The sequence below is a fragment of the Rhinolophus sinicus genome, linkage group LG01 (assembly GCF_036562045.2).
Source record: "Rhinolophus sinicus isolate RSC01 linkage group LG01, ASM3656204v1, whole genome shotgun sequence".
In the NCBI taxonomy this organism is placed as follows: domain Eukaryota; kingdom Metazoa; phylum Chordata; class Mammalia; order Chiroptera; family Rhinolophidae; genus Rhinolophus; species Rhinolophus sinicus.
Window position 1 is genome coordinate 15,849,305 of NC_133751.1, and position 23,203 is coordinate 15,872,507.

Genomic DNA, 23,203 nt, shown 5'->3' on the forward strand with positions numbered 1-23,203 from the left:
TTTTCAGGTAAATTTTTTGTCTATTTAAAAGAAAATGTGAAGGATGATAATAAAATGTTACAGATCAAATTTAAATCATGATTTTATTTTCTTCGTTTTTCTATATCAATAATACTAACCGATGATTGGTTTGAAATATATAATACAGTAAAATCTTGACAGGTATATGGTTGGAAAATGAGATATTCTGATTAGCCTAATATTGTTAATAGCACATATGCTATTTATGAGTATCTAATTTTTAAAAATATATCACACAGAAAAACCTGGTGAATCTTTGGCAGCGTAACAGGAAATTCACTTATCTGTGGGGCCCTGTGTTTGAAGCAATGATCACACTTGATATGGGGTTATAGTCCATGCTCTTTCCTGTAAAAATGCATCTCAATAATGAAATGTTTGATTTGGGAATTTTCACTAGTCTGCAAGAACTTTAAGTAAGTCAGTTATGTTCCATAAAGTTGATTTTGCTTAGTTGGTTTTAAAAGGGGGTAACTGGTAGCGTTTTTTGAAAAGAGAAGCAGCAGAGGAGAAAGGCTGGATATTTGCTTTGAGATCACATGAGAAATGTTGGGAGGCAGGGATGTTTACCCCACCGAAAAGGAGACTGGAAGAGCAAGGGAACTGTTTCATTGTCACCTCAGAACAGAGGTCCTGCAACAGGGAGCCTCTGGGGAAGGCAGGCTTGTTCAAGGCAAAGCAATGAGAATAGTCCAAGAACGGAGCAGGCTGCATATCGGTTAGGTGTCTCTTGTCCTGACACGTGTTCAGAGAAAGACTAGGGATTCACTGGGTATGTCCTTTGGCTTGAAAGAAATTGTACCTTGCATACTGCCACCGTTGCACTGCAAACACCAAAGCACAGTGTTGATTCCCCTGTGATCATAGTTTACTAGGCGATTCTGTGTCAGAGGAGGAAATGGCAATTTAACTCTCCAGGTCCTTCGCCACTGGAAGGAGAGGTACTGCGGTTCAGGGCATCAGCATGTGTCTAAACCATTCTCTCTGGGCTCAGATCCCACCTTGGGCACTTGCTTGCTATGACTTTGCGCAAGTGGCTTTGCTACCATGTGCCTTCGTATTCACGCCTGTAAGAATGAGAGGATGATGGGACCCACCTCATGGCTCTCAGTGAGATCGTGCCTGCTTTTGTCTTCTTTTAGATGAGCTGCTGCAGAAAGAGCAAAACTACTCGGACGATGTCTTGGCCAACATGATCAGTGAGCCCAGAATCAGTTATGGAAACGATGCCCTCATGCCGTCTTTGACTGAAACCAAAACCACGGTGGAGCTTCTTCCTGTGAATGGAGAGTTCAGCCTGGACGATCTCCAGCCCTGGCATCCTTTTGCGGTCGACTCTGTGCCCGCCAATACAGAAAATGAAGGTAAGAGGCCCCAGAGGGAACAAGAACATTCTGGTATATATACAGCTCTCCAATGTTCTTAAGGGGGAACTTTTAATACACATTTTAAAAAATACTTTCTCACTGTGAGGTATTTTGGTGCTGCTGGAATTAAAACACAATACTCAGTTTGTGTTTATGAGACTGGCCTAGAATGCCCACCTTCGAAAACAACAGACAAGTGATGAAATTATAGAAATCACAGTTCCCAGAGTGAAAGGAGACATTTTGATGGGGACGCTGCATAAATGGAGATTTGAAAGGCATTAAAATAGTCTTCCCTGGTTATTTATTCTAGTGCATTAAATTTCAGATTGCATTAAATGTTAAAAGCAAAGATAGAGAGCCACTTACAAATGAAGAGTAATTTTGCCTAAGAGTTCCACAATTTTGTACTTAAAAAGTTATAGATGAGGTAGCTGTCAACATTAAGATGCACATTGGTCTAAATGTTTTTTTCCTATGATAGTTAAGATTTTCTCTTGTCAACAGATTTGCAAAATGGATGATGTACTTTCTTTCACAGGGATTTCTTAGCAGAAACTTTCAAATAATATCTGTTGAGGAGAGAGCATCTTTTAGGGTTTTTTCATTCCATGTCAGTTTCACATGTTCAGAAGTACAAAATTACGAATACAGGACCACCTTGATTTCGAGATACTAATAGCAGGTTTTTCAAGAATACAACAGGATTTTACCTGTGATTTTCTTTGTTATAGTAGCAACTTTTGATGGTGGCAATATTTGTAAAATGGATATTCGTAATACGGGTAACTCAAAATCTGTCAGCTACTCCTCAGACTAAATCTGACTCCAACATTAGACTTTAAGTCTGGAGAAGCTTTTTTTTTAAAAGAACCATTGCAGAAAATCTTCATATACACTGTTTTTCTACAGGGAGTAATCACCCCAAATTTGTTTTATTAATTTGAAAACTGGTTCCGTCTGGTAATAATACCAGATACGAACAGCAGTGTCATTTATGACATAAAAATAATTAAGACTTTACCATTGATAAAAATAATTCTTACATAGAGGAGGAAAAAATTAAGGACTTCAGTTACCAGAGACCAGTGTGACTTGCTTATTAAATTATAACAGAGTGCTCGTTGTGTCATTTTTTTTATAGATAGATACATTTTTGCCATTTAAAATCCTCATCACTCAGTCTCTAATGAGAATTATTTGTGAAAAATGTCCAATCTCGTTTGTAAATTGAATATACACAAGATTTCCTCGTTTCCTTTAGAACAGTCAGTTGTTTAATTGAGGGAGAAATAACATGTCTGAAGCCAAACAAACTTTCTTTGGTAGAAAATGACATCCCTTAATGTCCTTTATACCAAATAATGTTATATGTGTGTTTATCATTTATGTCCAAGTCTTAGTTTTTTATGAAAAAATTTATATAGATTATACTCTTATATTTATAAAGAATTCCTTATCAATTTCTCATAATTTAAAACCTTTTATGTCTTTCAAATATGTAGTTTCTATAAATGAAATGTTCCCATTGAATATTTTCCACTATTTATTGATTTTGGAAAAGTAAGATAAAACACACTTCAGTGCCTAACTAAATCATTTTTATGAACACACACACACACAAATAAGAGACTAGAAATTCTCATTTGTTTATGGTAAAGTTTGTGGAAAGAGACTTAGAAAGCCAAAGGAATCTAGTAAAATGAATTTATAGAAATGACTGTGTATGTTTAGTTTAATGTTAATTTTTCAAATTTAGTGAAATGCAGTGAGCCTAGCCACATAGCATATGTAATATCGAATAGGTAAATATTATATATCATCCTAGAAGGTGCTGCATATTCTGAATTTCAAATTTTCCCTTTATCACTCTATCAGATATTGAGAGCTTAACTTATTTATATGTGAATATCAACCTGCATATTTCCTTGGTGTCTTTAATGAGATTGGTTTAATTTGGTGTTTATCGTATTAGTAGGATAAATAATACCAACAGTTAAACAAATCTGCCTTGGTATTCCCTAAGCATTTTATCTTGAGTTGTATGAATTCATATGCATATATGTGATCTCCATTAAAAATTATAAGCATTGTCTTAAGCATGCTGCATATATTAAAAAGTTTAAGTAGTAGCCAAATTGATCCATTTTGTGTAGGGGGAAAAAATGGAAGGATACTGATTGTTCCTTTTAAGTAGAAATAATGGAGAGGAACCATGTCAGCAAAGCAGCGTACTAAAATCAAAATCCTGATGCCATCATCAACACATCCACTATTTTCCTGGTCTTCTGTCCCTTAACAATCACCCCAAATCAAATAAGAAATAAAAAAGTCTTGGTCCAAATTGGGAAGCAAGCTGTGATCTCCCCCTCTCCCACCTCTTGCCAAATAATCCAAAGAAAGAAGATTGGATTAACTATGCTGGATTTCCCCAAAGTGATCACTTTTTGGAAGGCCAAGAACAATACAGTTTGGAGATGCCCTAGTGCAGCAGTGGACTAAACACCTCTGATCAGAAGTGGGCTCCAAGAATGGCCCGTGGACATTGGTTCCTGATGGCACATATTGTAGCAATTGTCCTGGGAGACAGTGTCCCTGCGCACAAGTGTGAGAACGTGAACTCTCTCTCTCTCCCCCCCCCCCCCTTGTGTGTTGCCAAGATGCCCAGTTTGGCAAAGTCCTTAAATTGAGCGCTTCTGGATTCTTGACCCAGATGTGAAACAGCCTCATCCAAAGAGCTGATATTATTGTTAAATAAAGGTCTGTTACTGATAGATAGCAAAATCTTACATAAAAGAATTGGAGGAGAAAAAAATCTAAGATCTCAAAGCTTGAGTTCAGGTTCTCACAGTTATCAGACTAAACACCCTCTTTATAACAGTTTGAAAAGCCTCCTTAATGATGAATCTTAAAATAGACTGACAGCGTTTAGGGGGGGTGAATCAATACAAGGAATGTAATTTACAGTAAGTGTTTCAAAATATAAGTGTTCAGGCTGGGCTACTGGAAACCCTGGTCCTATATGGATGTGACAAATGCAGGTGCAGACGGGTAGGATGGTTGATTCAGTGATTCGGGGTCTATGAGCAGCAATGACGTGATTTTCTAAGCCAGTGAATAACTCTTAGGAGAGCTCTAAATAAAACGATCTTCCTTCCATTGATCCAGTGGTAAGCTCTGGGAATATCCAGCTTATAAGATAAGAACTGTGCAACAATGCTGTACATTTGTATATAAAACTGAGTTAGGTTCTGGCCTCACCTAATCATGTAGGGTGCAGGACAGTTTTTATTTGTGTGGGATTACCCTGTGCCCAACATCTGACATCCCCTACCCCCATCCACTAGGAGCCAATAGTCACACACCCACTCCCGACTCCTGCCCACAGTCACAGTGACATCCAGAATCACCTCCACATTCCCCTCCACCATCTGAATGATGTGGATCAGAGTTTAAATTCCAGCTCTGCTGGGTAGGCAACTTACAGAGCCTCTCTGGCTGTTTCCTAACCTGTAAAGAAGTGGTGATAATTCCTAACTCAGAAATAGGGTGCAAGCATGAAATAGAGGTCAGATGAAGCTCTTAGCAAAGGGCCTCCAACATGGTACGTGTTCAGTGGTACCATGTTCGGCTTTTCTTTATTTTTTCCAAACAGATCCAGGATTTTATTAGAGAGGGTTTGCTTGCTTGTCTCGAGAAGAATTACTCTCATTCTCTGACCCAAACAGTATAGTCTTCAAATTAATGACTATCACAAGCCGTATGGTGGATGATACAGTCCTAAAATCTTAGCCTTCCTCCCCTGCCCATCTCCCTTTTCTCCCTCCCTCTCCCGAGAGCCCAGTTTCTTGTTACTGTTACAGACATGTCCTCACATACAGAGCTATTGAAAATACCTCCAATTCTCAGAGGATTTCCTTGCATTGTTCCTGCAGTCCTTATCATCACAGCTTCAAACACTTACCAAACATGGGTTGTTTTTCTTAAGAACAATCAGTCAAGTCCAGAGAGAGGGTCAGACACCCAGGCATTCTTTTGATTTACCTTGAAAAAATAAGCATATCACAAACACAGTTTCCAATATTTTAGGCTGTTCGACCAGCTGCGATTTCCCTGAAGAAATTTTTATTCTGTGGGGTTTTTTTTCCAATCCGCAAAACCTAATGGTCTAAACTTAAGTGAGTCTGCTATTTATAACACGGTTTTTCTCATGGATCACGAAATCATCTGGCTCAACACATTTGTGTTAATAGCACTTCTGTGTGTTCTGATTTTTCATGACTGCCTGAGCAAGCCAGCCTCGAAGATCAATATGGAATGCCATGGCCAGCAGTCAGCTTTTTGTACATAATACATACATAAAATACTCTTGAAGAGGCACGACAGGTCTTGTAGGATTGTATGTCTATAATTGCAACGCGAAGTTGCCCTCTGGTATGTTTTTACTTAGTCATAAAAAAGCAATGAGCAGATCATTGTCAGTGGTGAAACAGATTAAAGAAAGTCTTTCATTAAACCTGCAAACCCGGTCCCTTTCAGGCCTTTCTCATCTATGTGTAAAACTGATCTCCTGCTGATTCCTCCATCATTGGAAGCCCGGTAGGGAGGTTGTGCTAGGCAGCATTTAGCTTAAAATTGGTCTATTACAGGGAACGCCAGAACTAACAAACTCAAAAGCCCCAGAATTTCATTCATTCTGTTTATCTCCTCTTGTGGGGAAGGTTTTGATTCAAAGCTGCTGAAGGCAAGGAAATAACAGATTTAACTCTTTAAGATGATCCGTTTTTTTTTAATTTACTAAACAGCTAATGTAAAATGTTTTGAACACTGTATTGAAGTTACCTTCTGGTTTAACGAGTAATTGTCCATTTGAAAAATTAGAAAGTATTTGTGGTAGATTGGGAAATAATGCACAACCTTGTCTTGTCTATGGGTGTTCTTTTTTTGAAATGATGTTGTAATTGTCTTTTTAAAAATGTATTGATGTCAGCTTACTGAACACAAGGGTTCCTTTTTTAAAAAAATATTAATTCATACTGAATCAGCCTCAAATTGTTAAAGCAGGCTAGGTTTAAGTCACTAAAGATATTATTGTTCTATCTTCCTAAAAACAAGAAAAGGTTTTATTTTATTACTGTTTTCAAATAATACATGAACACTGGGGGTGGGGGAAGGCAGAGAAATTTATAGGAACACTCTCCTCATCCAGAAATAACTAATGACAGCTTTTTGTGGTGATATCTTTCAAACTTTTTCCTATGCACATTTGATGCTTTTCAGTGTTCCTTTAAGTAATTGTGGAATAGTGCTTAATCATTTATAAGGTTTTTTCACATACGTGTGCACTGGAAAAACGGTTTGTTGACTTGTGACAAAACATGATAATCAGAAAAGAATGTGGCTTGCCAGGATGACAGAGAAAATAATCAGTGGAATTACAGTTGACCCTGGTACTGGATCAGCTAGCTCTTCAGCCTGTATTTATACCACAGATTCACCTGCTTCGCTGAGTTCCATACGGTTTCTGATGGTTTAACCATTGATGAATGTGGTCACCACTTTGTTACCTTTTTGCTCTGTAAGTGTGCTTTCGTATGCTTTTATTTTCAGCTGAAGTACTGTGTGGGGCCCTTGTGAGGAAACTCAAAAAGTGCAATAATTTTTCAATTAACTCCATTTTACAAGGAGTAATACAGTCCCTTATTGTATGTGGTTGCAGATGGGAAAAAAGATGAAACACAGAGAAACTATAGTGTTCAAATGTGTTTGTGAGTTGCAGAAGGAAGTATGTCATAATCTAATACACAAAGTAACTAGAGGTTAGTCGTCCTGTCCTCGTAGCAATACTTGTTACAGAATATTTTATAAACAGGATATTTAATAAATGCAGTCTTAAGAGTATTTGAGAGTTTCTGAAACAAGTCTACAATTTTTTTGTTGTTCCTCACTACAATTAGAAGATACAGATGTTATTATTCCTATTTTACGTATGAAGAAATGGCCTCAGGAGTGCTCATTTGTCCACAGTTACTTAACATTGTAAATGGGTTTATATGCTTCCGCCCGTCTGCCAGAGAAAGGAGCAAACCACATTTTTCTTTTGATTCATCCAAATGCCTTCGTATCCTCAGAAATATTCTTTTCTCGTATTTTGAAGATTTGGCATGCTGTCACTTTTCCCCTCACTGTTCTATCACTGTGTGGTGTTCAGAATCGATCTGGGTTTATAATCCCATCTTTGCCTGCCTCGGCTGTGCGCGTCAGCAAGCTGGATGCTCTTCCTGAAATTGCTGATCCAAAAGCCATCTCGTCGAGCACACCTCGTAAGCTTCCCATGGACACATTTGCTTCCTTTTCCTCACCTTCCTATGTCTCAGACCTTACTGAAGAGACTTTTCCCCCTTTCTCGGCTTCATTTGCCTCGTGTCCATTGATTAAGCCTAAAAGTTTTGTTTCTCTCCCTTGCCTGTTTCTTTGAAGACCAGTGTTTAAATTCAAGTTCATATTTTCTGAGAAACGGAAGCATTTTGGAAATTGCAGCTCATGGTAAACAATAGTGCACTCTGTTGTTCTGCTTGCACTGTTTTCTGGGGGCCGGACCCAGAATACTCACAAAGGGAAAAGTGTGGAAGTCAACAAATGTGACAAGAAATACTCGCATTTCACCTGTATGTCACCTATTAAATAGAAACCAAACAGGGACAGGGGAGCGGGGGAGAGAGACTCACTGACTCACTTGCTGGTTTACCTCTTTTACCCTCAAACTTGAGACGGACTTGATTTTATTTGGGAGATTGTGTGGCGAAACTTGCCTCTCCCGATAAATTCATATTTGTGTTTCCCTGAGGATTTAACGGAGGCCTTTTGTAGTTAATTAACTGTAAAATAAGACAAGGTTGGACAGTGGTAAAAGCAGATATCTTTAAGATTGTTCTTCTGGACTGGGTATAATATATTTTATTTCTAATCAAAAGCCAAGAAACTATCTCTAAACTCGCTGAGAGAAAAATCCCTCGCCCGCTGCAGCCTCTCTGCTTTGATGTTGCTGTGAATCCTGGTGAATGCTTTTACGGGAAAACTAAGGAGTAGGATTGGCACATCAATAGCGATAAGCCTTTTGAAGTGGTACCCCGCCCACTCCTTGATGCTCAGGATTAACTCACTGCGATTCTTCTCTCGCTGCTCCTTTTTTATAACTTGTGTATTGCTCATGCTTTTCCCTGCTCTGTTCAGGAGCCACAACTTACCATCTTGATTTGTCTTGTTTGCTTTCCGTGTCTCTTGCTTCCTGTGCCCAGTTGAGCCTGTTGATGCCCGCCCCGCTGCCGACCGAGGACTGACCACTCGACCAGGTATAACCCGGTTACCTTTGACCTCTTAGCATCTTGCGCTTGAGCTTGAGCAGATGCCATCCCCTTTCCTCATTATTAGCCTCGCTGAAGTTCAACTATTGAGAAATAGAATTTGAAATGACCGTGCAAACCACCCTTTTTAGAATTCCCTTGGCTTTTCCTTACACTTCTTTTCTTGGTTTTTGGTTTGTTTTCGTGTGTTTTTTTTTTCTTTCTGAGTTTTCCTTTTCAAACAATAAAAGACAGCCCTTCCAACTTTTTTTTTTCCTTCATCTTATTTTTAGTGGAAAGGGTTATATAGAGGCTGTCTGTCCTCAGAAATGGAAACCCACACAGATGCAGACTGTCTAGTGGCAACTTGGTTACTATGATGGGCAGCTCCTTGTCTAACTGAACTGGGCTCAGACCTCCATCAGTTCCTTAAGGACATGTGACTTTCTAAAAAGATCAGACTTGGAGTATCTCCATAGCCCGGCCACAGTCACATTTTTTCTTTTGTGGGTTGTGTAGACTCATTCTCAATGAGTGGCTAAAATGACCCAACAGATGTACATGCATCATTTTGTGTACACGTCCTTTATTTTTCATACTGCTTAAAATTCCCATGAACACCAAAACGGATACTTCTTTTTTTTATATAGTTTCCCAAGCATTAAGCAGAAATGTTTTTTTCACTCTTTGTTCTATAGTTGTCTATGTCTCATACTTAGCTTTGAGAATAATGTCATACCAGAAGCACATACATGTGAGATTTTGACTCCATGCACCTCATCCAGCTGACAATCGATAGCCCATGTTTTCACTGACTCAAAAAGAGGAGAAAAGTTACTGAATTGACAAATCTGTGTATTCTGGTAACAAGGCACACCTTTCCGTGTTTATTTTCTTTATCTGCATAATGTCCCCCTGCAATAATCAAGGAATAGGAAATTAACCTCACTTGAAGATGTTGACACACGGAGGCCCCCTGGTTCAGATACAATTATTGTGGGGCTAGGAGCAGACCCTGCCTCTCAATGCCAGTGCAGGCTCGGGCCACTGCTGTCCCCAACCACAGTCATTGATGAGAACTCAGAGTCTGACTTGTGGTGTCTTCATGCCTCTGTGCTGTGATTCACAGTCCAGCGGGGACAGTGGAGTGACACATCTTGACAGCTGATTTCGTTGACTTTATGAATCTCTGCCTGCAGGGCTTTTCAGAGGGACTTAAATTATAGTAAGTCAGACACAGCTTTGACTCTCTGAATGTCTTCCTTATTGCCAGTGTCACACAAGTGAATTTCAAGGAGCCAACAGTTGACACTCACATCCTGTTCGGCCCACAGGTGGGTCCTAAGGCTGAGGGTCAGTTTCATTCTAACTGCAACCAAGACTAGCCCAGGGTGGTCATTTGCCTTAGGCCATTTTTTTCGTGGTGTTCCCTACGTTATTTTTAAAAGAAGAGATGCTTTTCAATTGCAAGCATACAATGTGAATTCAAAGTATGCATTTGTCCAATTTTATTAAGGTCCTACATAGGAAACTCTGGGCCGATATGTTCTGATTGAAATATCCAAGAAGTGGGGACACCACCACTGTCTATTTTTTTTTTCTTTTTTAAAAAAAAATCTAATATGAAAAGGAATTTTCCATATATTGCCAAACAATAGCATACTGTTCCAAGGGAAGAGCTAGAGAATAGTTAGAGGTAATGTACAGAAGGAAGGAAGGACTATCTCAAGTCTTTGTTGTAACAATAGCAATATTTCATTTTGATACTTCACGAAGATCGATGCACTAAATGCTGTGGAGAGTAGAAAGAAATTAAATAAGTTCCCTGCTCTCAGGAGCTTGAAATGTGATAAAGGAATACACAATTTGCATATTTAGAAGGATGAGATGCAATTGGAAAGGCAGGGAGTATAAACCAGGATGTCTGTGAGGGGAGCTGATAGGTACTAACAAAGGGGTGTGTTAACTGGGCACTTGCCTGAGATGAGCTTCGAGAAGGGCTTTGAACGGTTTAAAGCACATGCATGGGCAAAGAAGCAGGGAATAATCCTGTACAGATGAGGGAATGGCTTAGGCCAAGATTATTCTTTGTGAGGCTTGGGTTCCCCCAGTAGAAGAAGGCCATAACTGGGAAAGTGCTCAGACACGAAGTGAGGAAGATTCTAGTTAAGGTATGTTTATGAAACGCTCTATTTGCTGGGAGATTTACGACTATATTTTTGAGCTTATAGTGACTCTGTCAAGCATTTACACCAACTTCCCCATTTTGTAGCGTTAGTTTGGGTTTCTTTTTAAGACTGCATGTTGGAGTATAATGTGCCAAATGATATCTTTAGATTTCCCAAACTTTGAAACCCTTCCCAGGATTGTCATACCATGTCATTCAGGTGATGGCATTGTTTTTGAATAATCACTGTTGTCCTTCTGAAACAAGTAAAGAAAGGGTTTTTGTATAATCACGACTAAGGAAAAGGGCTTCTCCTTGACTTTCGTATCTGAAATACCAGGGCACTGGTACTTTTCGAGGATAGTCAGGTAGGGAGCACAGCAATATCAGGGGTGATTTCTGAGCACACTGGCTACTACCGCTAGTCCCCTTAGCTTATTTCCAGAGCAAAATAGGCTCTGAAGGACAAGTTACATCATTTGACCAGAATAAAGAAGAAAAATACATTAGCACCTCTTCACAGGGTTCACTCTTTCCACTATAATTTATTACCACCCTTTCCAGTTCTAATAAAGAAACCAGGTCCTTGACCCCAAGCCATGGGAGAGGTTTCATGAAGGACGTGCCTCCCTCCTCCCTCAAATAAACAACAGGCTCTCTCCTCACTCACCGTGATTTAAGAACTGAGTCACACTAGGGCTTAAAATGGAATTAGCACAACTCACAAAATGCATCTACTGAGCCTATAAGCAAAAATCCATGAGATTTATTTAAATCTATCACATTTCATTACATACAATATCAGCTTATTATCCCTATGTTCAAACTTATTAATTTCTCTCCCCTTTTAGTGAGATTGGTTTAATGTATAGAAAGTCTTTTCACTAAAGGACTATACATGCTGTACAAAAAGGAAATAGCAAGAACTCTTTCTGCTGAGAGTCTCATAAACCATTAAGCTATAATTATCTGTTGTTCTGACTTGATACATGGATTTGAATTTTTTTGGTGATCAAAACTATTGGTATTTTTTCAGAAATAGTGTGGGCTTTTACATTTTTGAGTGGAGAGCTCATTCTTTACTTATTTTTTGATGTGATTATGTGGTCTCATAAAGCTAAAAGAAAAGACTATTCAAAAGAGTTTTCTGAAAAATCTCAGAAATGTAATTTTAACTATTGCATTGCTAGAACCTGATGACAGAAAAGGAGTGAAGTATAAAGAAATCACTGTGGTTCTACAAGCATATCAGATTTAAAAGGGCTTGTAGAAAGATAAAAATAAACAACCAGTAAGAAATAAAAGCGTGTTAGTGTCACGGCCCAATAAAAATTAGTATCAGAAATATTAGAGGCCCAATGAGGTAAAACTTAGGAGAAAATGCTAATAATTTAAAACAAGAAAATAAATAAAAATAGAGAGCCCGGCAACTCTCAAGATAGGGTGAGAAACCAGTGCAGGGCGTGGTGGGGGTTTGGGGAGGTCAGTAAAAGGACCAGTTAAGAGAAAAGGGAAACTGTCTTTTGCATTTATATTCAAGAGAATGACCCTCTGATAAAAGGAAATTAAAACTCAAGATAGATCAAGAAAGGAAATCACTAGCCTCCTGTATTATCGATTGCCGTGTCACAAATAACCCCATAACATAGCTACTTCACACAACAAACACTTAGTTTCTTACAATTCCTATAATGCTCAGGATTTCAAGCATGGTTCAGCTGGGTGCTTCCAGCTCAAGGTCTGTCAGCAGGTTGCAGTCAAGGCATCTCCCCCAAAGCTCTGTCATCTGAGCACTTGAAGCTTGCCTGGGGCTGCTGGGGCTGTTTCCAAGATGGCTCACCTACACGGCTGTTGGCAGGTGACTGCCGGACCCCACCACGTGAACCTTTTTATAGGGCTGCTTGAGTGTCCTCACAGCATGGCCGCTGGCTTTCCTCAGACCAAGGGACAGAATGAAAAGGAAGCTACCGTGCCTCTTCTGACCAAGTCTCAGAAGTCATCCACCATTACTTTCGCCATATTCCATTCATTAGAAGCAAGCCACTACATCCTGTCCTCACTCATGAAAAGGGAATTAAGTCCCACCTCTTGAAGAGAGGAGGGTCAACAAATTTTTGGATATGTTTTAAAACTGTCACCCCTCTCTACCCAAGTTCAAGTCCTTATGACCCTGATAAATGGCAAGCTAAGAGAACTTGAGGGTGAAATCAGAACTACTGTCCATGATCTTTGTGGAATGCTGCAGAGCAGAAGAGCTGGGAAGATAGGGATAAGAAAATGTAGTTCTGACAGGCAGGAGGGAGAGAAAATAGCATCACAATCTACAAGCCAGGTGTAGATTGATACTGATGTTGGGTCTGTTTTTGGGTAGGGTATTAAATTGAAGCTCTGTGAGCAACTGGACAAGGAATCAGTGATATGTCATGACCAGCATGGCTACCCAAGGTCTTGTCCAGTTATCCTCCTTTTCTTTTTGTGTGGGCTGTGCAGTTAGACCAACATATGATATGCTGTGGACATTGTGCTTTTCTGTCTCAGCCAGGTGTGTGACAGGTTTCACAGCGCCTTGTAGACAAGACGGTAAGAGTGACTAAAAGAGCAAGAGATTGGGTCCCATGGGAGCTGAAGGAACTGGGAATGTGGAGTCTGAGTAAGAGGAGAATCAGCGGGAACACGATGTCTGTCCTTGGGCATCTGATCTGTCCAAGGCTATAAAGTGGGAGGAGGGTTTAGGCTTATTCTGAACAGGTGCTGAACAGGTAACAGGGAAACTGATTTGTTTTCATGTAAGAAAGGTCGTTCTAGTAGGCAGAGCTATCCAGAAATGGAGGCAAACTGCTATATTCCTTTTTGTTCAAGCAGCAGTTGAAAGCTGACCCTTGGTTGGGAACATGGGAGAGGAAATGATTTTGAAAGCCCTTCTCATCCTAAAATTCTGACTTTTGACACTTAAATACTGCAGTGTAGAAACTTACACTTTGTACTTTCAGTTTTTGTTTTAAAAATAACTTTGTATTTTGTTTTTAAGCTTTGTATTATTATTTGAAAAATGAAATTCATTATAACAATTAGTGTAAGAATCATACACAAATTTATAGAGAAGGAAGAGTCGGTAAGTCCCAAAGAAGCATTTTTTAAAAATACGTATTGCAGCTCTTTATTCAGCAACTGAGCCAGTGATATGCTCTATCTACAACTAAATCACTTAATAAATGGATTTTTACAATGCTTCACTACATCGATACATGAACATAATTTATTTGTAATTGGAACAAAGCCCCAAAGTAGCAGTTCTGTTCTACCAGATTATTAATGCTCACTTTTAGAGGCTTTTATTATTTTTTCTAAAGGAATGACAGTGCATGAAAAAGACTTAAACAATAAGTTTCTAAACGAAGCCAGCATATTCCAGGAACAAACCCATGCCAACCCTTCAGCTAGCATTTAACTTCTGTTTTTCCCCACATGTGTTTAAAAGCAGTAGAAGCCTTAACTTCAGATTTCTTTCACCTTTAATCTGTTTTTTGTTTAAAATAGGTAGTGGTTCAGATTTAAATACAGGGTGTCATTTTTCTTGAAGAATGTCATTAATTTATTTTCATCTAACTTCAGGCCTAGAAAGAAGTTGTTAGTAACCTTTGTGTTATAACGTTTATCAATAAAATGAATGCATTTTAATTATGGTGTAATGCTTATGGTACAATGCAGGTTCAGGGTTGACAAATATTAAGACAGAAGAGATTTCCGAAGTGAAGATGGATGCAGAGTTCCGACATGACTCAGGATATGAAGTTCATCATCAAAAACTGGTATGTAAATAATTTACCTCTTCCTGCCACTGTTTGCCAAATTACTGATTAAATCTTGTCCATCCTGTGCCAGAAATCCAGTTAAGGAAAAGATACAAACAAAAATAAAACATCTGCTTATGGAATTGTCATGAAACCATGCAGAAAAGCAAAAGAAGATCTTTATATAGAAGTTCTTTGTGTCTCGAAGGCAGCTAAGCCCACAGAGGGCTTAACGTAGAATTAATGTCGATTGTAGGAGCCATTTAAATTAACCTCCATTCTACTTTTTTTAGGAAACCAGGTTTATAATAGATTTATTTGAAGGATCAAAATCTCAAATGCATGTGAACACTCCTTGGTTTCACAAAACGCTTTTTATGACCATTCGCTTAAGTGCACGTTTGTGACTCTCCATTTTACTTCATCACGCCCTTTCATCCTTTGTTCCGGTCTTCCCCCAGCTCCCACGTGTTAAGTTCTCCTGGAGGGGTAGGATCTTGGCTAGGATATTTGGGTCTCTACCCGGGTGAGTGGAGGCAGGAGGTGAGCAGGATGTTGCCAGCAGTGCTGCTCGTTAACAGGCTGGGCAGCTTATTTTTCAGATTAAATCAACCCCCCATGCACCTTTTTTCCCCCCTAATGTTAGAATTGGAGTAAATAAAAAAGCAGCCACCTCCTTTACAGGCAACTCTAGTCCTTATATAAAAATCCTTTACCAAAAGCTTCAGATAAATCAGATCCTGCATTATGTTTGGGTTCCCTCCATTTATCAGTAAGAACAGTAAGGGGGTTAAATAATTAAGAGGACAATTTTATTACATGTTCAGTGGTGAACAAGAAATGGTAATAAAATCCTCATGATAATTATGCTTGAGAAGTACTCACGCTCACGAACTTATTTTCATTTTATTTTGTGTGTATGTGTGTGTCTTTTCTCTCTTTCAAGGGGAATCTGTCTTTCCAAAATTTATAAATAAAATTTGTACATCCAAGTATTAACTCCCCACAGAAATGCCTTCATAGTATGACTTATGCCTCTTTTTCCTTTTAAATAATTGGAGCAAATCAAAAACTGACTTGAGATTTAGATTTGCATTTCAACTCCCATAATCTTTTTTGTCAAAGGGCATTTAGCTTTTTGGGGCGTGATTTTCATGGGCAGGTTTATCCAGTATCAGTTATTATAAAATCAGGGGCGCTCTTGTTCTGGCTAAAGAACAAGAGCGCCCCTGACTTTATAATAACTGATACTGGATTAACTTGCCCATGTTAAAGAGGTTAAAAGGAAATCTGGGGGACCTGCTGCAAAGGTGGGGTTGGCGGGGCCCGGGCCTGAAGAAGATTAATGTGCAGATTTGCGTTTTCTGGTGCCTGTGTCATAAAAGTCCACCGCCGAAATTACACGAACTCCTGTAATGCGACAGTGACAAATGGCAGTGGCAGCAATTAGGAGAATCAGCTCCCTCTGCTGAACTAGTTGATAAGATAATGCACTATAATTAGTGCATTGAATATTACAAAATTACAGTATTTTCATAAAGACATGGGAAGATGTCCAGACTTGCATTTATTCCTGATTACCTCACACTTGTATGATTAGCTAATTAATGATTTTGCTTTTTATAAATATGTTGAGCTAGCATATTTGTTTAGAAAGGGGAATCATGATGAACAGTTTCTAATTTTGTTGCAAATACGCCATGAGTAAAACGCTTAGAAATTTGCTTTTTTTGGCTATATATTATAATTGCCTTTTCAGATTGCTAGGATGTTAGTTTTAGTTATGAAAATTGGTCATTTTACTATCAAGATTATATCACAAGAATTTTTAGGGAATTATTTTCATTAATTTATATGGCAGATGTGGTATATGTTTAGTAGTCTTTGGCCAAATGAGCTGGCATGAGATCATCTCTTTACATAACAAGATGACATGAGTTGCAGTGTGCTTTTATAGTTCCATTTAAGTAGATAAATTTGAAAAATAATGACTGGCTTTTATAAACAATATGAAGGAACATAGTACAATATATTTATCCCACTGAATAAATTTCTTTTTTACAATGGCCTCCAAATACTTTTATAATTAATGTATATAAACAGCAAATTCAAGCGACATTTTTAGTTGGGATTCTGGAGATAACATAGTAAGAAAGCATGAGTTATGTGTGACTATTAAAATTCTTACCTTGTTGCCTACTATTTCCCTTTGAAATAACTGGCTTTTATGCATTATGCTTTTTAAGGTTAATTAGTGCCCTACTGAATTACTGTGGATAAAAGTAGATAACACGACATCTCTTTTCTTCTGTTTAATTCCTTTGTTTCAGAATGCTTGTTCCTATGTATTAATGCCCCTCTAAGGAAATGAGGACATCTGTGGGTTTGAAAAGCACCTGAAGCATAGTGACCATGCATCAGGTCTCCCATTTTTAAACCTGCTGTGCCTGGGAAAACGCTGACCTCCTTTTATAACCATGATTCGTGTCTTTACAACTTTTGATAGATCCAAGGGCTACCGTCCCACCTCTCACCAAATTTCCCACCTGTCAAAGTGTTTCAGGGGCCTCTTGGCTTCTGTTTTGCCTCTCTAGGGACACGTGGGGGAAAGTGGACTTCCTGGAACTGGGGAAGCCACACGTTGTACACTGTTCTATAGACTACAGATGTCATTCTTAGTGAGCAGAATGTGTGATTTTTTTTTTTTCAGATAAGCATCAAATAATGGCGTGACCAGCGTAAGATACATCCTGACTATACTAAAACTTTTCACGTACCTCATGCAAATGACTCCTACACTTACAATCCCTTTTCTTGATTTGTTTTCAAGGTGTTCTTTGCAGAAGATGTGGGTTCAAACAAAGGTGCAATCATTGGACTCATGGTGGGCGGTGTTGTCATAGCAACGGTGATTGTCATCACCTTGGTGATGCTGAAGAAGAAACAGTACACGTCCATCCATCATGGTGTGGTGGAGGTAGGTAAACTTGGCAGCATGTTTGCAAGTGGGAGTTAAAGAAAGGTGACCGGGGAATGTTTTTGCTTGGCGTTAGACAAAGGGCCATCCAAGTATCTCTTCTTTGAAAAAAAAACAAAATCCATATTCCTGCATGGAACTCAAGTTGCAGCTCTTTTCTTTGTTGTTTATTCATTCTGACTTATAAATACTATAATCAGGGCATTGAGGTTGTACACTGCTACACCAAATTCTTAAATTGGTATTGAAATATCAAAATACTATTAATGATAATGCCTGGCTTAAAATATTGTGGTGATCCTCAAACATTTAAAAGAAGAAAAAAACACAGCCAAAGTTAAGAATGAAAAAGGAAGTGGAAAGCTGCCTCTTCAAAAATTAAACCTCAACATATTTATTCCTGGATTTGTGTGTGTGTGTGTGTACGTGTGTGTGTGCATGTGTGCACATGTCTTAAATAATCTGACCTCTAACTAAAACCAGGGAATAGTAAATAATAATTTTCAATAAAGAGTCTTACCTTTCAAGTTTTGCAAAAAAATCATATTCTACCAAACAGCTGAGCAGAAAATACAAGGTTATTCATGCTGTTCAAGCTGTTAGGGTAGTTGCAGTAGAGAGGCAGAGACCAACTGGTGATGGTCATGGTTGCTGCACAGCTTTGCTTCCTTGAGACTCTCCTCAGAGGCCAGTCTGACTGACAAGAGTGTGTACAGACAAAAGCAGTGGGTCACACCAACAAAAGAGTGTAAGCGACCAGGTTCAAATATGACTTCTGAAACCCATGAGACAAAACATTGGAAAATAAAATGTACAAATAAGTTCTTTTTATGCATTTAATACAGAGGGTGCCACAGAAAATGTATACACATTTTAAGAAAGGAAAAAAAAACTGTATTAAAATTACGCTGGTGGTAACCACTTTGAGCACCTCTTGTAGTTGCAGAGGTCAAACGTGACTTGTATTCATCTTTTGTTATTGGTATATATTGGAGTATTACGATTTTAATACAGTTTTTTCCTATCTTAAAGTGTATGCATTTTTTTGTCACCCTCTATACAGTTGGTGGGAAGGGAATCTTATGGTATCTGCAGTTTCTTAATACATCTTGAGAGGTATCAGATTTTTAGGGCTAAAAGAGATCTCAGTGATCAATCAAATTGATCTTCTCATTTTATAGGTGAAAAGAGAGACCCAGACAGAAGTGTTCACCCAATGTCATACTAAGTAGGGCCAAGGTCAAAGTACACATTTCCCCACATCCTCTCCATTGTTTTTTTCCATCAGGAAAAATTCAGATATTCCCAGCAAGTTACACTTCTCACCAACCCCAAGGAAATGCGTTCCAAACCATTCTTGCTTATAGGGGAGCAGAGCAGGAGCTGTTTAAATATATTAAATTCATGGTGAAGTCAGAAACCTCACTTTGTTCAGCACTTAAAATCTCCAGGCTACTTGTTTCCAGGAGCTGCTGATGGAAACTGGTTCTGTCTTGTTTTCCCTGTCCACATGGGCATGGATGTGCTCAAGAGCAGTGAAATGAATGAACCGGAAACAGGTTGCAAGATGTGAAAGAACTGAGTGATTGACAGACTAGAGTGCGATACCCTAAAATAAGCAATGACAATGCCATCAATTTTGGGGGAGGGGAATTGCTCTTTTCGTAATTGTATTTCTAAGCTTGTGTCCTTTGAAACAGCATAAGATGTATTATTGATGTATTATTATTAGCATCCGTGGATCTCATTTCTACTCAAAACGATTTTTTTAAATTTTCAATTCCATGTTTGGAGTTAAAAGTGTTTTCATACTTGAATAATTCAAAAGCCCCTTTTAATTTTCTGTAATAGAGTCGTATGTTTTATGTGCCTTGGACTGAAGAATCTATCAAGGGGCAGCTTCCTTTTCAGCAGTTAAATGTGCCTGGGTTTAGTGCCAAAAGCCTGTGCAGTGAGCCCTCCTCACTTAACATCATTGATAGGCAACTTTAAGCTAAACAACCTATCACAAAACCAGTTTTAACAATTGGCTAGTTAATATAAACAAGAGCTAAGTTACTACAGCATCTCAACATTATCATGAAACCACGTTAAAGGAAACTACATTATTCGAAGACCTGCTGTATTAGTTTATTCGGCCGCTGTAACAAAGCCACAGACTGGGTGGCTTAAACAGCAGACGTTTATTTCCTCACAGTGCTGGAGGCTGGAAGTCAGGGATCAAGTTGTCAGCAGGTTTGGTTTCTTCTGAGGCCTCTATCCTTGGCCTGGACATGGCCTCCCTGTGCCTTCACATGGTCTTCGCTCTCTGGATGTCGGTGTCCTCATCTCCTCCCCTTGTAAGGACGGTCACCAGTATTGGATTTGGGTCTACCCTTAATGACCTCATTGAACTTTAAGTACCTCTGTAAAGACCCTATTTCCCAATACAGGTGGTTAGGACTTGAACATATGAATTTCGGGGGATACAGTTGGCCCATAACGGAGCTCAGTGATGTTGGGCAGAACAGGAAGACTCTCGCAGGGTCTGTCTGCCGTGGTTGTCCATGAGACTTAGCGGGTACTTATCTGAAAGGACACGTCCCAGGTTCCTACCCCAAACCTAGGGAACCAGACTTTCCAAGTGGGACACTGGGAATCTGAGTGTTGAAATTTTTCCTTACTGAATCAGATGTGCAGTCAATTTTGAGACTCACTGATACATGGTGTTAACACTCCTTCCTTTGAGTTATCTGTCTAAGCAAACCGTAGGGAGAAGAAAATGGTCATTCTTGTCTCCAAGATAACTAGTTATCTATGGTTATGCCTTTTAGGCCTTTTTTATAGCTACCTAGGTTAAATATTTCTTTTGGTTACCAAGAAAAGCCTCTTTGGGTTTAGAATATCAGAGAAGAAGTTGACACTTCAACACCGATTCTGAAAAAAAGGAAGTAATTTTTAACCCATCCTTGAAGGAGCAAAATTGTAAAGAGATTATTCAGCTCTTTTTTTCATACTCCCTTTGCTAGCTACTTGAGAGCAACGAGAAACATCTCTAGAGTAAGTGTCCACCTCGTTTGGTGTTTCTCAGCCTTCACTTTGTCCATTGCTGTGGTGAGCTGTGTAGAGCAGAGTTGGACCAGAACTTCATCTAAGGTGCTGTTCACCATCCCTGCCCTCAAGGTTATACTCTAGCTGGGGTGCTCGCACTTGCACACAGAGCTGCAACCCAGCCTAGGCACCTAGGCTGTCGCCCCCATCCCAGGTGATACAGAGTGTTGTGGGGGTTCAGAGTCCCATTTCTCTCAGATCCTACCAGAGTCTACACTCAATGGAAGTGATCTTCCTACAAACACTCTGCCTAGTTAGCAGGCTCTCAACACTCAAGTACCCGGAAGAAGGTGATTGCCAGCTCTGATTAACCTGCTTCATTAATGAGTAACCCTACTTCACTAAGAACAAAAACGTATAAATGCGTATTTCCAATTGTACTGGCCTATGTCTGCCAGACAGAATGTAGTCGTACTTTCCACCATCCGTGCGTGAAGAAGAAATCATGGTGAGGCCCTGGTCTCCAGGAAGCGCCTCGTTCTTAGAGGGAAAGATTCCTATAGAAGAAGATCACAGAGATGTAGAAATGAGAACGAGCCTAGAGTTGTTGCCAGCTGGAAATGATCAGTTGCTAGTTTGGGTTTTTAAAAAAATAAGCAATAAACATTGATTTGATGGTTTGCTTAGCCATAAGGCCAGAGATTCGTTCTGTAAGCCGTTAACCACACTATCCCAAGGAGAGGACTGCTTTATTTGTGCCTTAACCGGTGACACCGTCGCCCTTGGTTACACGGTTTCCCCAATGTGCCCACCCCCTCTGGGGGCTGAATTAGAGCCTGGCGCCAGCTAAATTATCCACCACTGCTCCTGCTTTAATAGGGTCCTGCAAAACCCACTGACCGTAGCTAGGTTCTGGTGAGTAGCTGCTTTCAGTTGACACTGGATATTTGAGAATATGTACATTGTACCTTTTTGCACTCCTCCTAAATGGAAACCTTACTTTTAATAAGGGGAGCGGAGTAGAAGGATAGGACAGATGTTGTTTAAGAGGACAAACTTGCAACAGGGAGTAAATAAGTCCTAGAGGCCTAATGCACAGTGTACTGATGATAGACAACAATGCTGTATTGTAATCATCAAACTTGCTAAGAGACTAGAACTTAATTATTTCAACCACTAAAAAGAAAGGATAATTCTCTAACCTGATAGAGGTACTAATTATCACTACAATGACAATCACATTACAGGGTATAAGTGTATCAAATTAGCATGTTGTACACCTTAAATTTACATAATGTTATATGTTAAATATATTTCAATTTTAAAAATTTAAGGGAGCAGAGGGAACAAATTCCCTGATTATAGGGTGGAAAAAACTTCTTTCACAGGTCTGATGACTGGAATACAAGAAGTCTCCCCACACCCCCAGTCATCTCATGCATGATCTAAATATATAAGCAGAGAGTTGCTTATTTAGCTTTTTAATGGAGTTACAGTATATAGCTTTTTCTGATGAATGTGCCCTCACACTGGTGACATTATAAAAAGACTCTGTCCTTAGGGGTCCTTTTTACCTGGCAAGTAGGTGACCCACCAGGATGGAGGTACCCACCACTGACACAGGGGTTGTAGAGCAGTTGGACAGAATGGTCAGGTGAAATGGGAGACAAACATAAGAACATGTGACAGTGTACTCACACTGCACATGGCTTGAAGCAAACGACAGGAAGAGGAATTGGAAGGCCAAAGGAAAGCATCAAAAATTATTACAAAGGCATAGCAAAGGAGTTCAGAGCCTGCCTGAAGAAGCACTCCGTGTAGGCATTAAACAACGGAACTGCTTACAGAGAGAGGGAGTTATAATGAAGGAGATGAACGTGTACGCAGTTGAGCAGAAAACCAGGTCACTAAGAGGGGTGAGTGGAGGCTCAAACACTTGGTGGCTCTTTGCTTTGCTTTTATTTTCCTTCCCATATTACTGGCTCCTTTGATGTTCTTGTGCTCTGTCATCATTATGTACGTTTTAGTTTCTCCTATCCTCCCTTCCTTACCACCTCGATGACCTGACGTAGAAAATCGTCGGGGTCGGGATTCTGTGGTTTAGTCTAACTTGGTGCCACTCATTAAAGGGACACCTGTCAACACTCATCCTGCTGGGTACTATCCAGGATAAAAGTAAAATGTGTTCGCTTGCTTAGAGTACCTACACTAGAGACGACATGGGAAAACTGGAAATGGAGGAGACCCAAATAGAATTTTATCCCTAAGGCGTGATAGTTGAGCTATATAAATTCCTATGGATTTAGTGAAGGGACAAATGGCTCCAAAGAGTTAAGGTCAGGGAGAAAGGAGTAGGAAGAGGACATTAGCCAAAGAGTATTCGAAAGTTCTACCCACGACCATTAGAACAAGGCAGATCGGGCTGTGTGGACTCAGCAATGAGTGTCTCAACAGTGTGACACCAGGGTGCAGTGCAGGGGACCTCGGGGACTCTGCTGAAGACACAG

General features: G+C 39.4%; 1 protein-coding gene across 6 annotated transcripts in view; it reads left to right on the forward strand.

Annotated features, from left to right (window-relative positions):
- The window catches only part of APP (amyloid beta precursor protein), a 244,591-nt gene that overhangs the window by 216,462 nt on the left and 4,926 nt on the right, over positions 1-23,203 (forward strand). For 3 of the 6 annotated variants that reach the window (XM_019729868.2, XM_019729863.2, XM_019729865.2), the window contains 4 exons: positions 1,164-1,385; positions 8,687-8,740; positions 14,607-14,707; positions 17,520-17,666. In XM_019729868.2, the coding sequence (XP_019585427.1) occupies positions 1,164-1,385; positions 8,687-8,740; positions 14,607-14,707; positions 17,520-17,666 (524 nt within the window). The remainder of the gene's footprint in view (positions 1-1,163; positions 1,386-8,686; positions 8,741-14,606; positions 14,708-17,519; positions 17,667-23,203) is intronic. The other 3 variants (XM_019729864.2, XM_019729867.2, XM_019729869.2) reach the window with 1 other exon arrangement.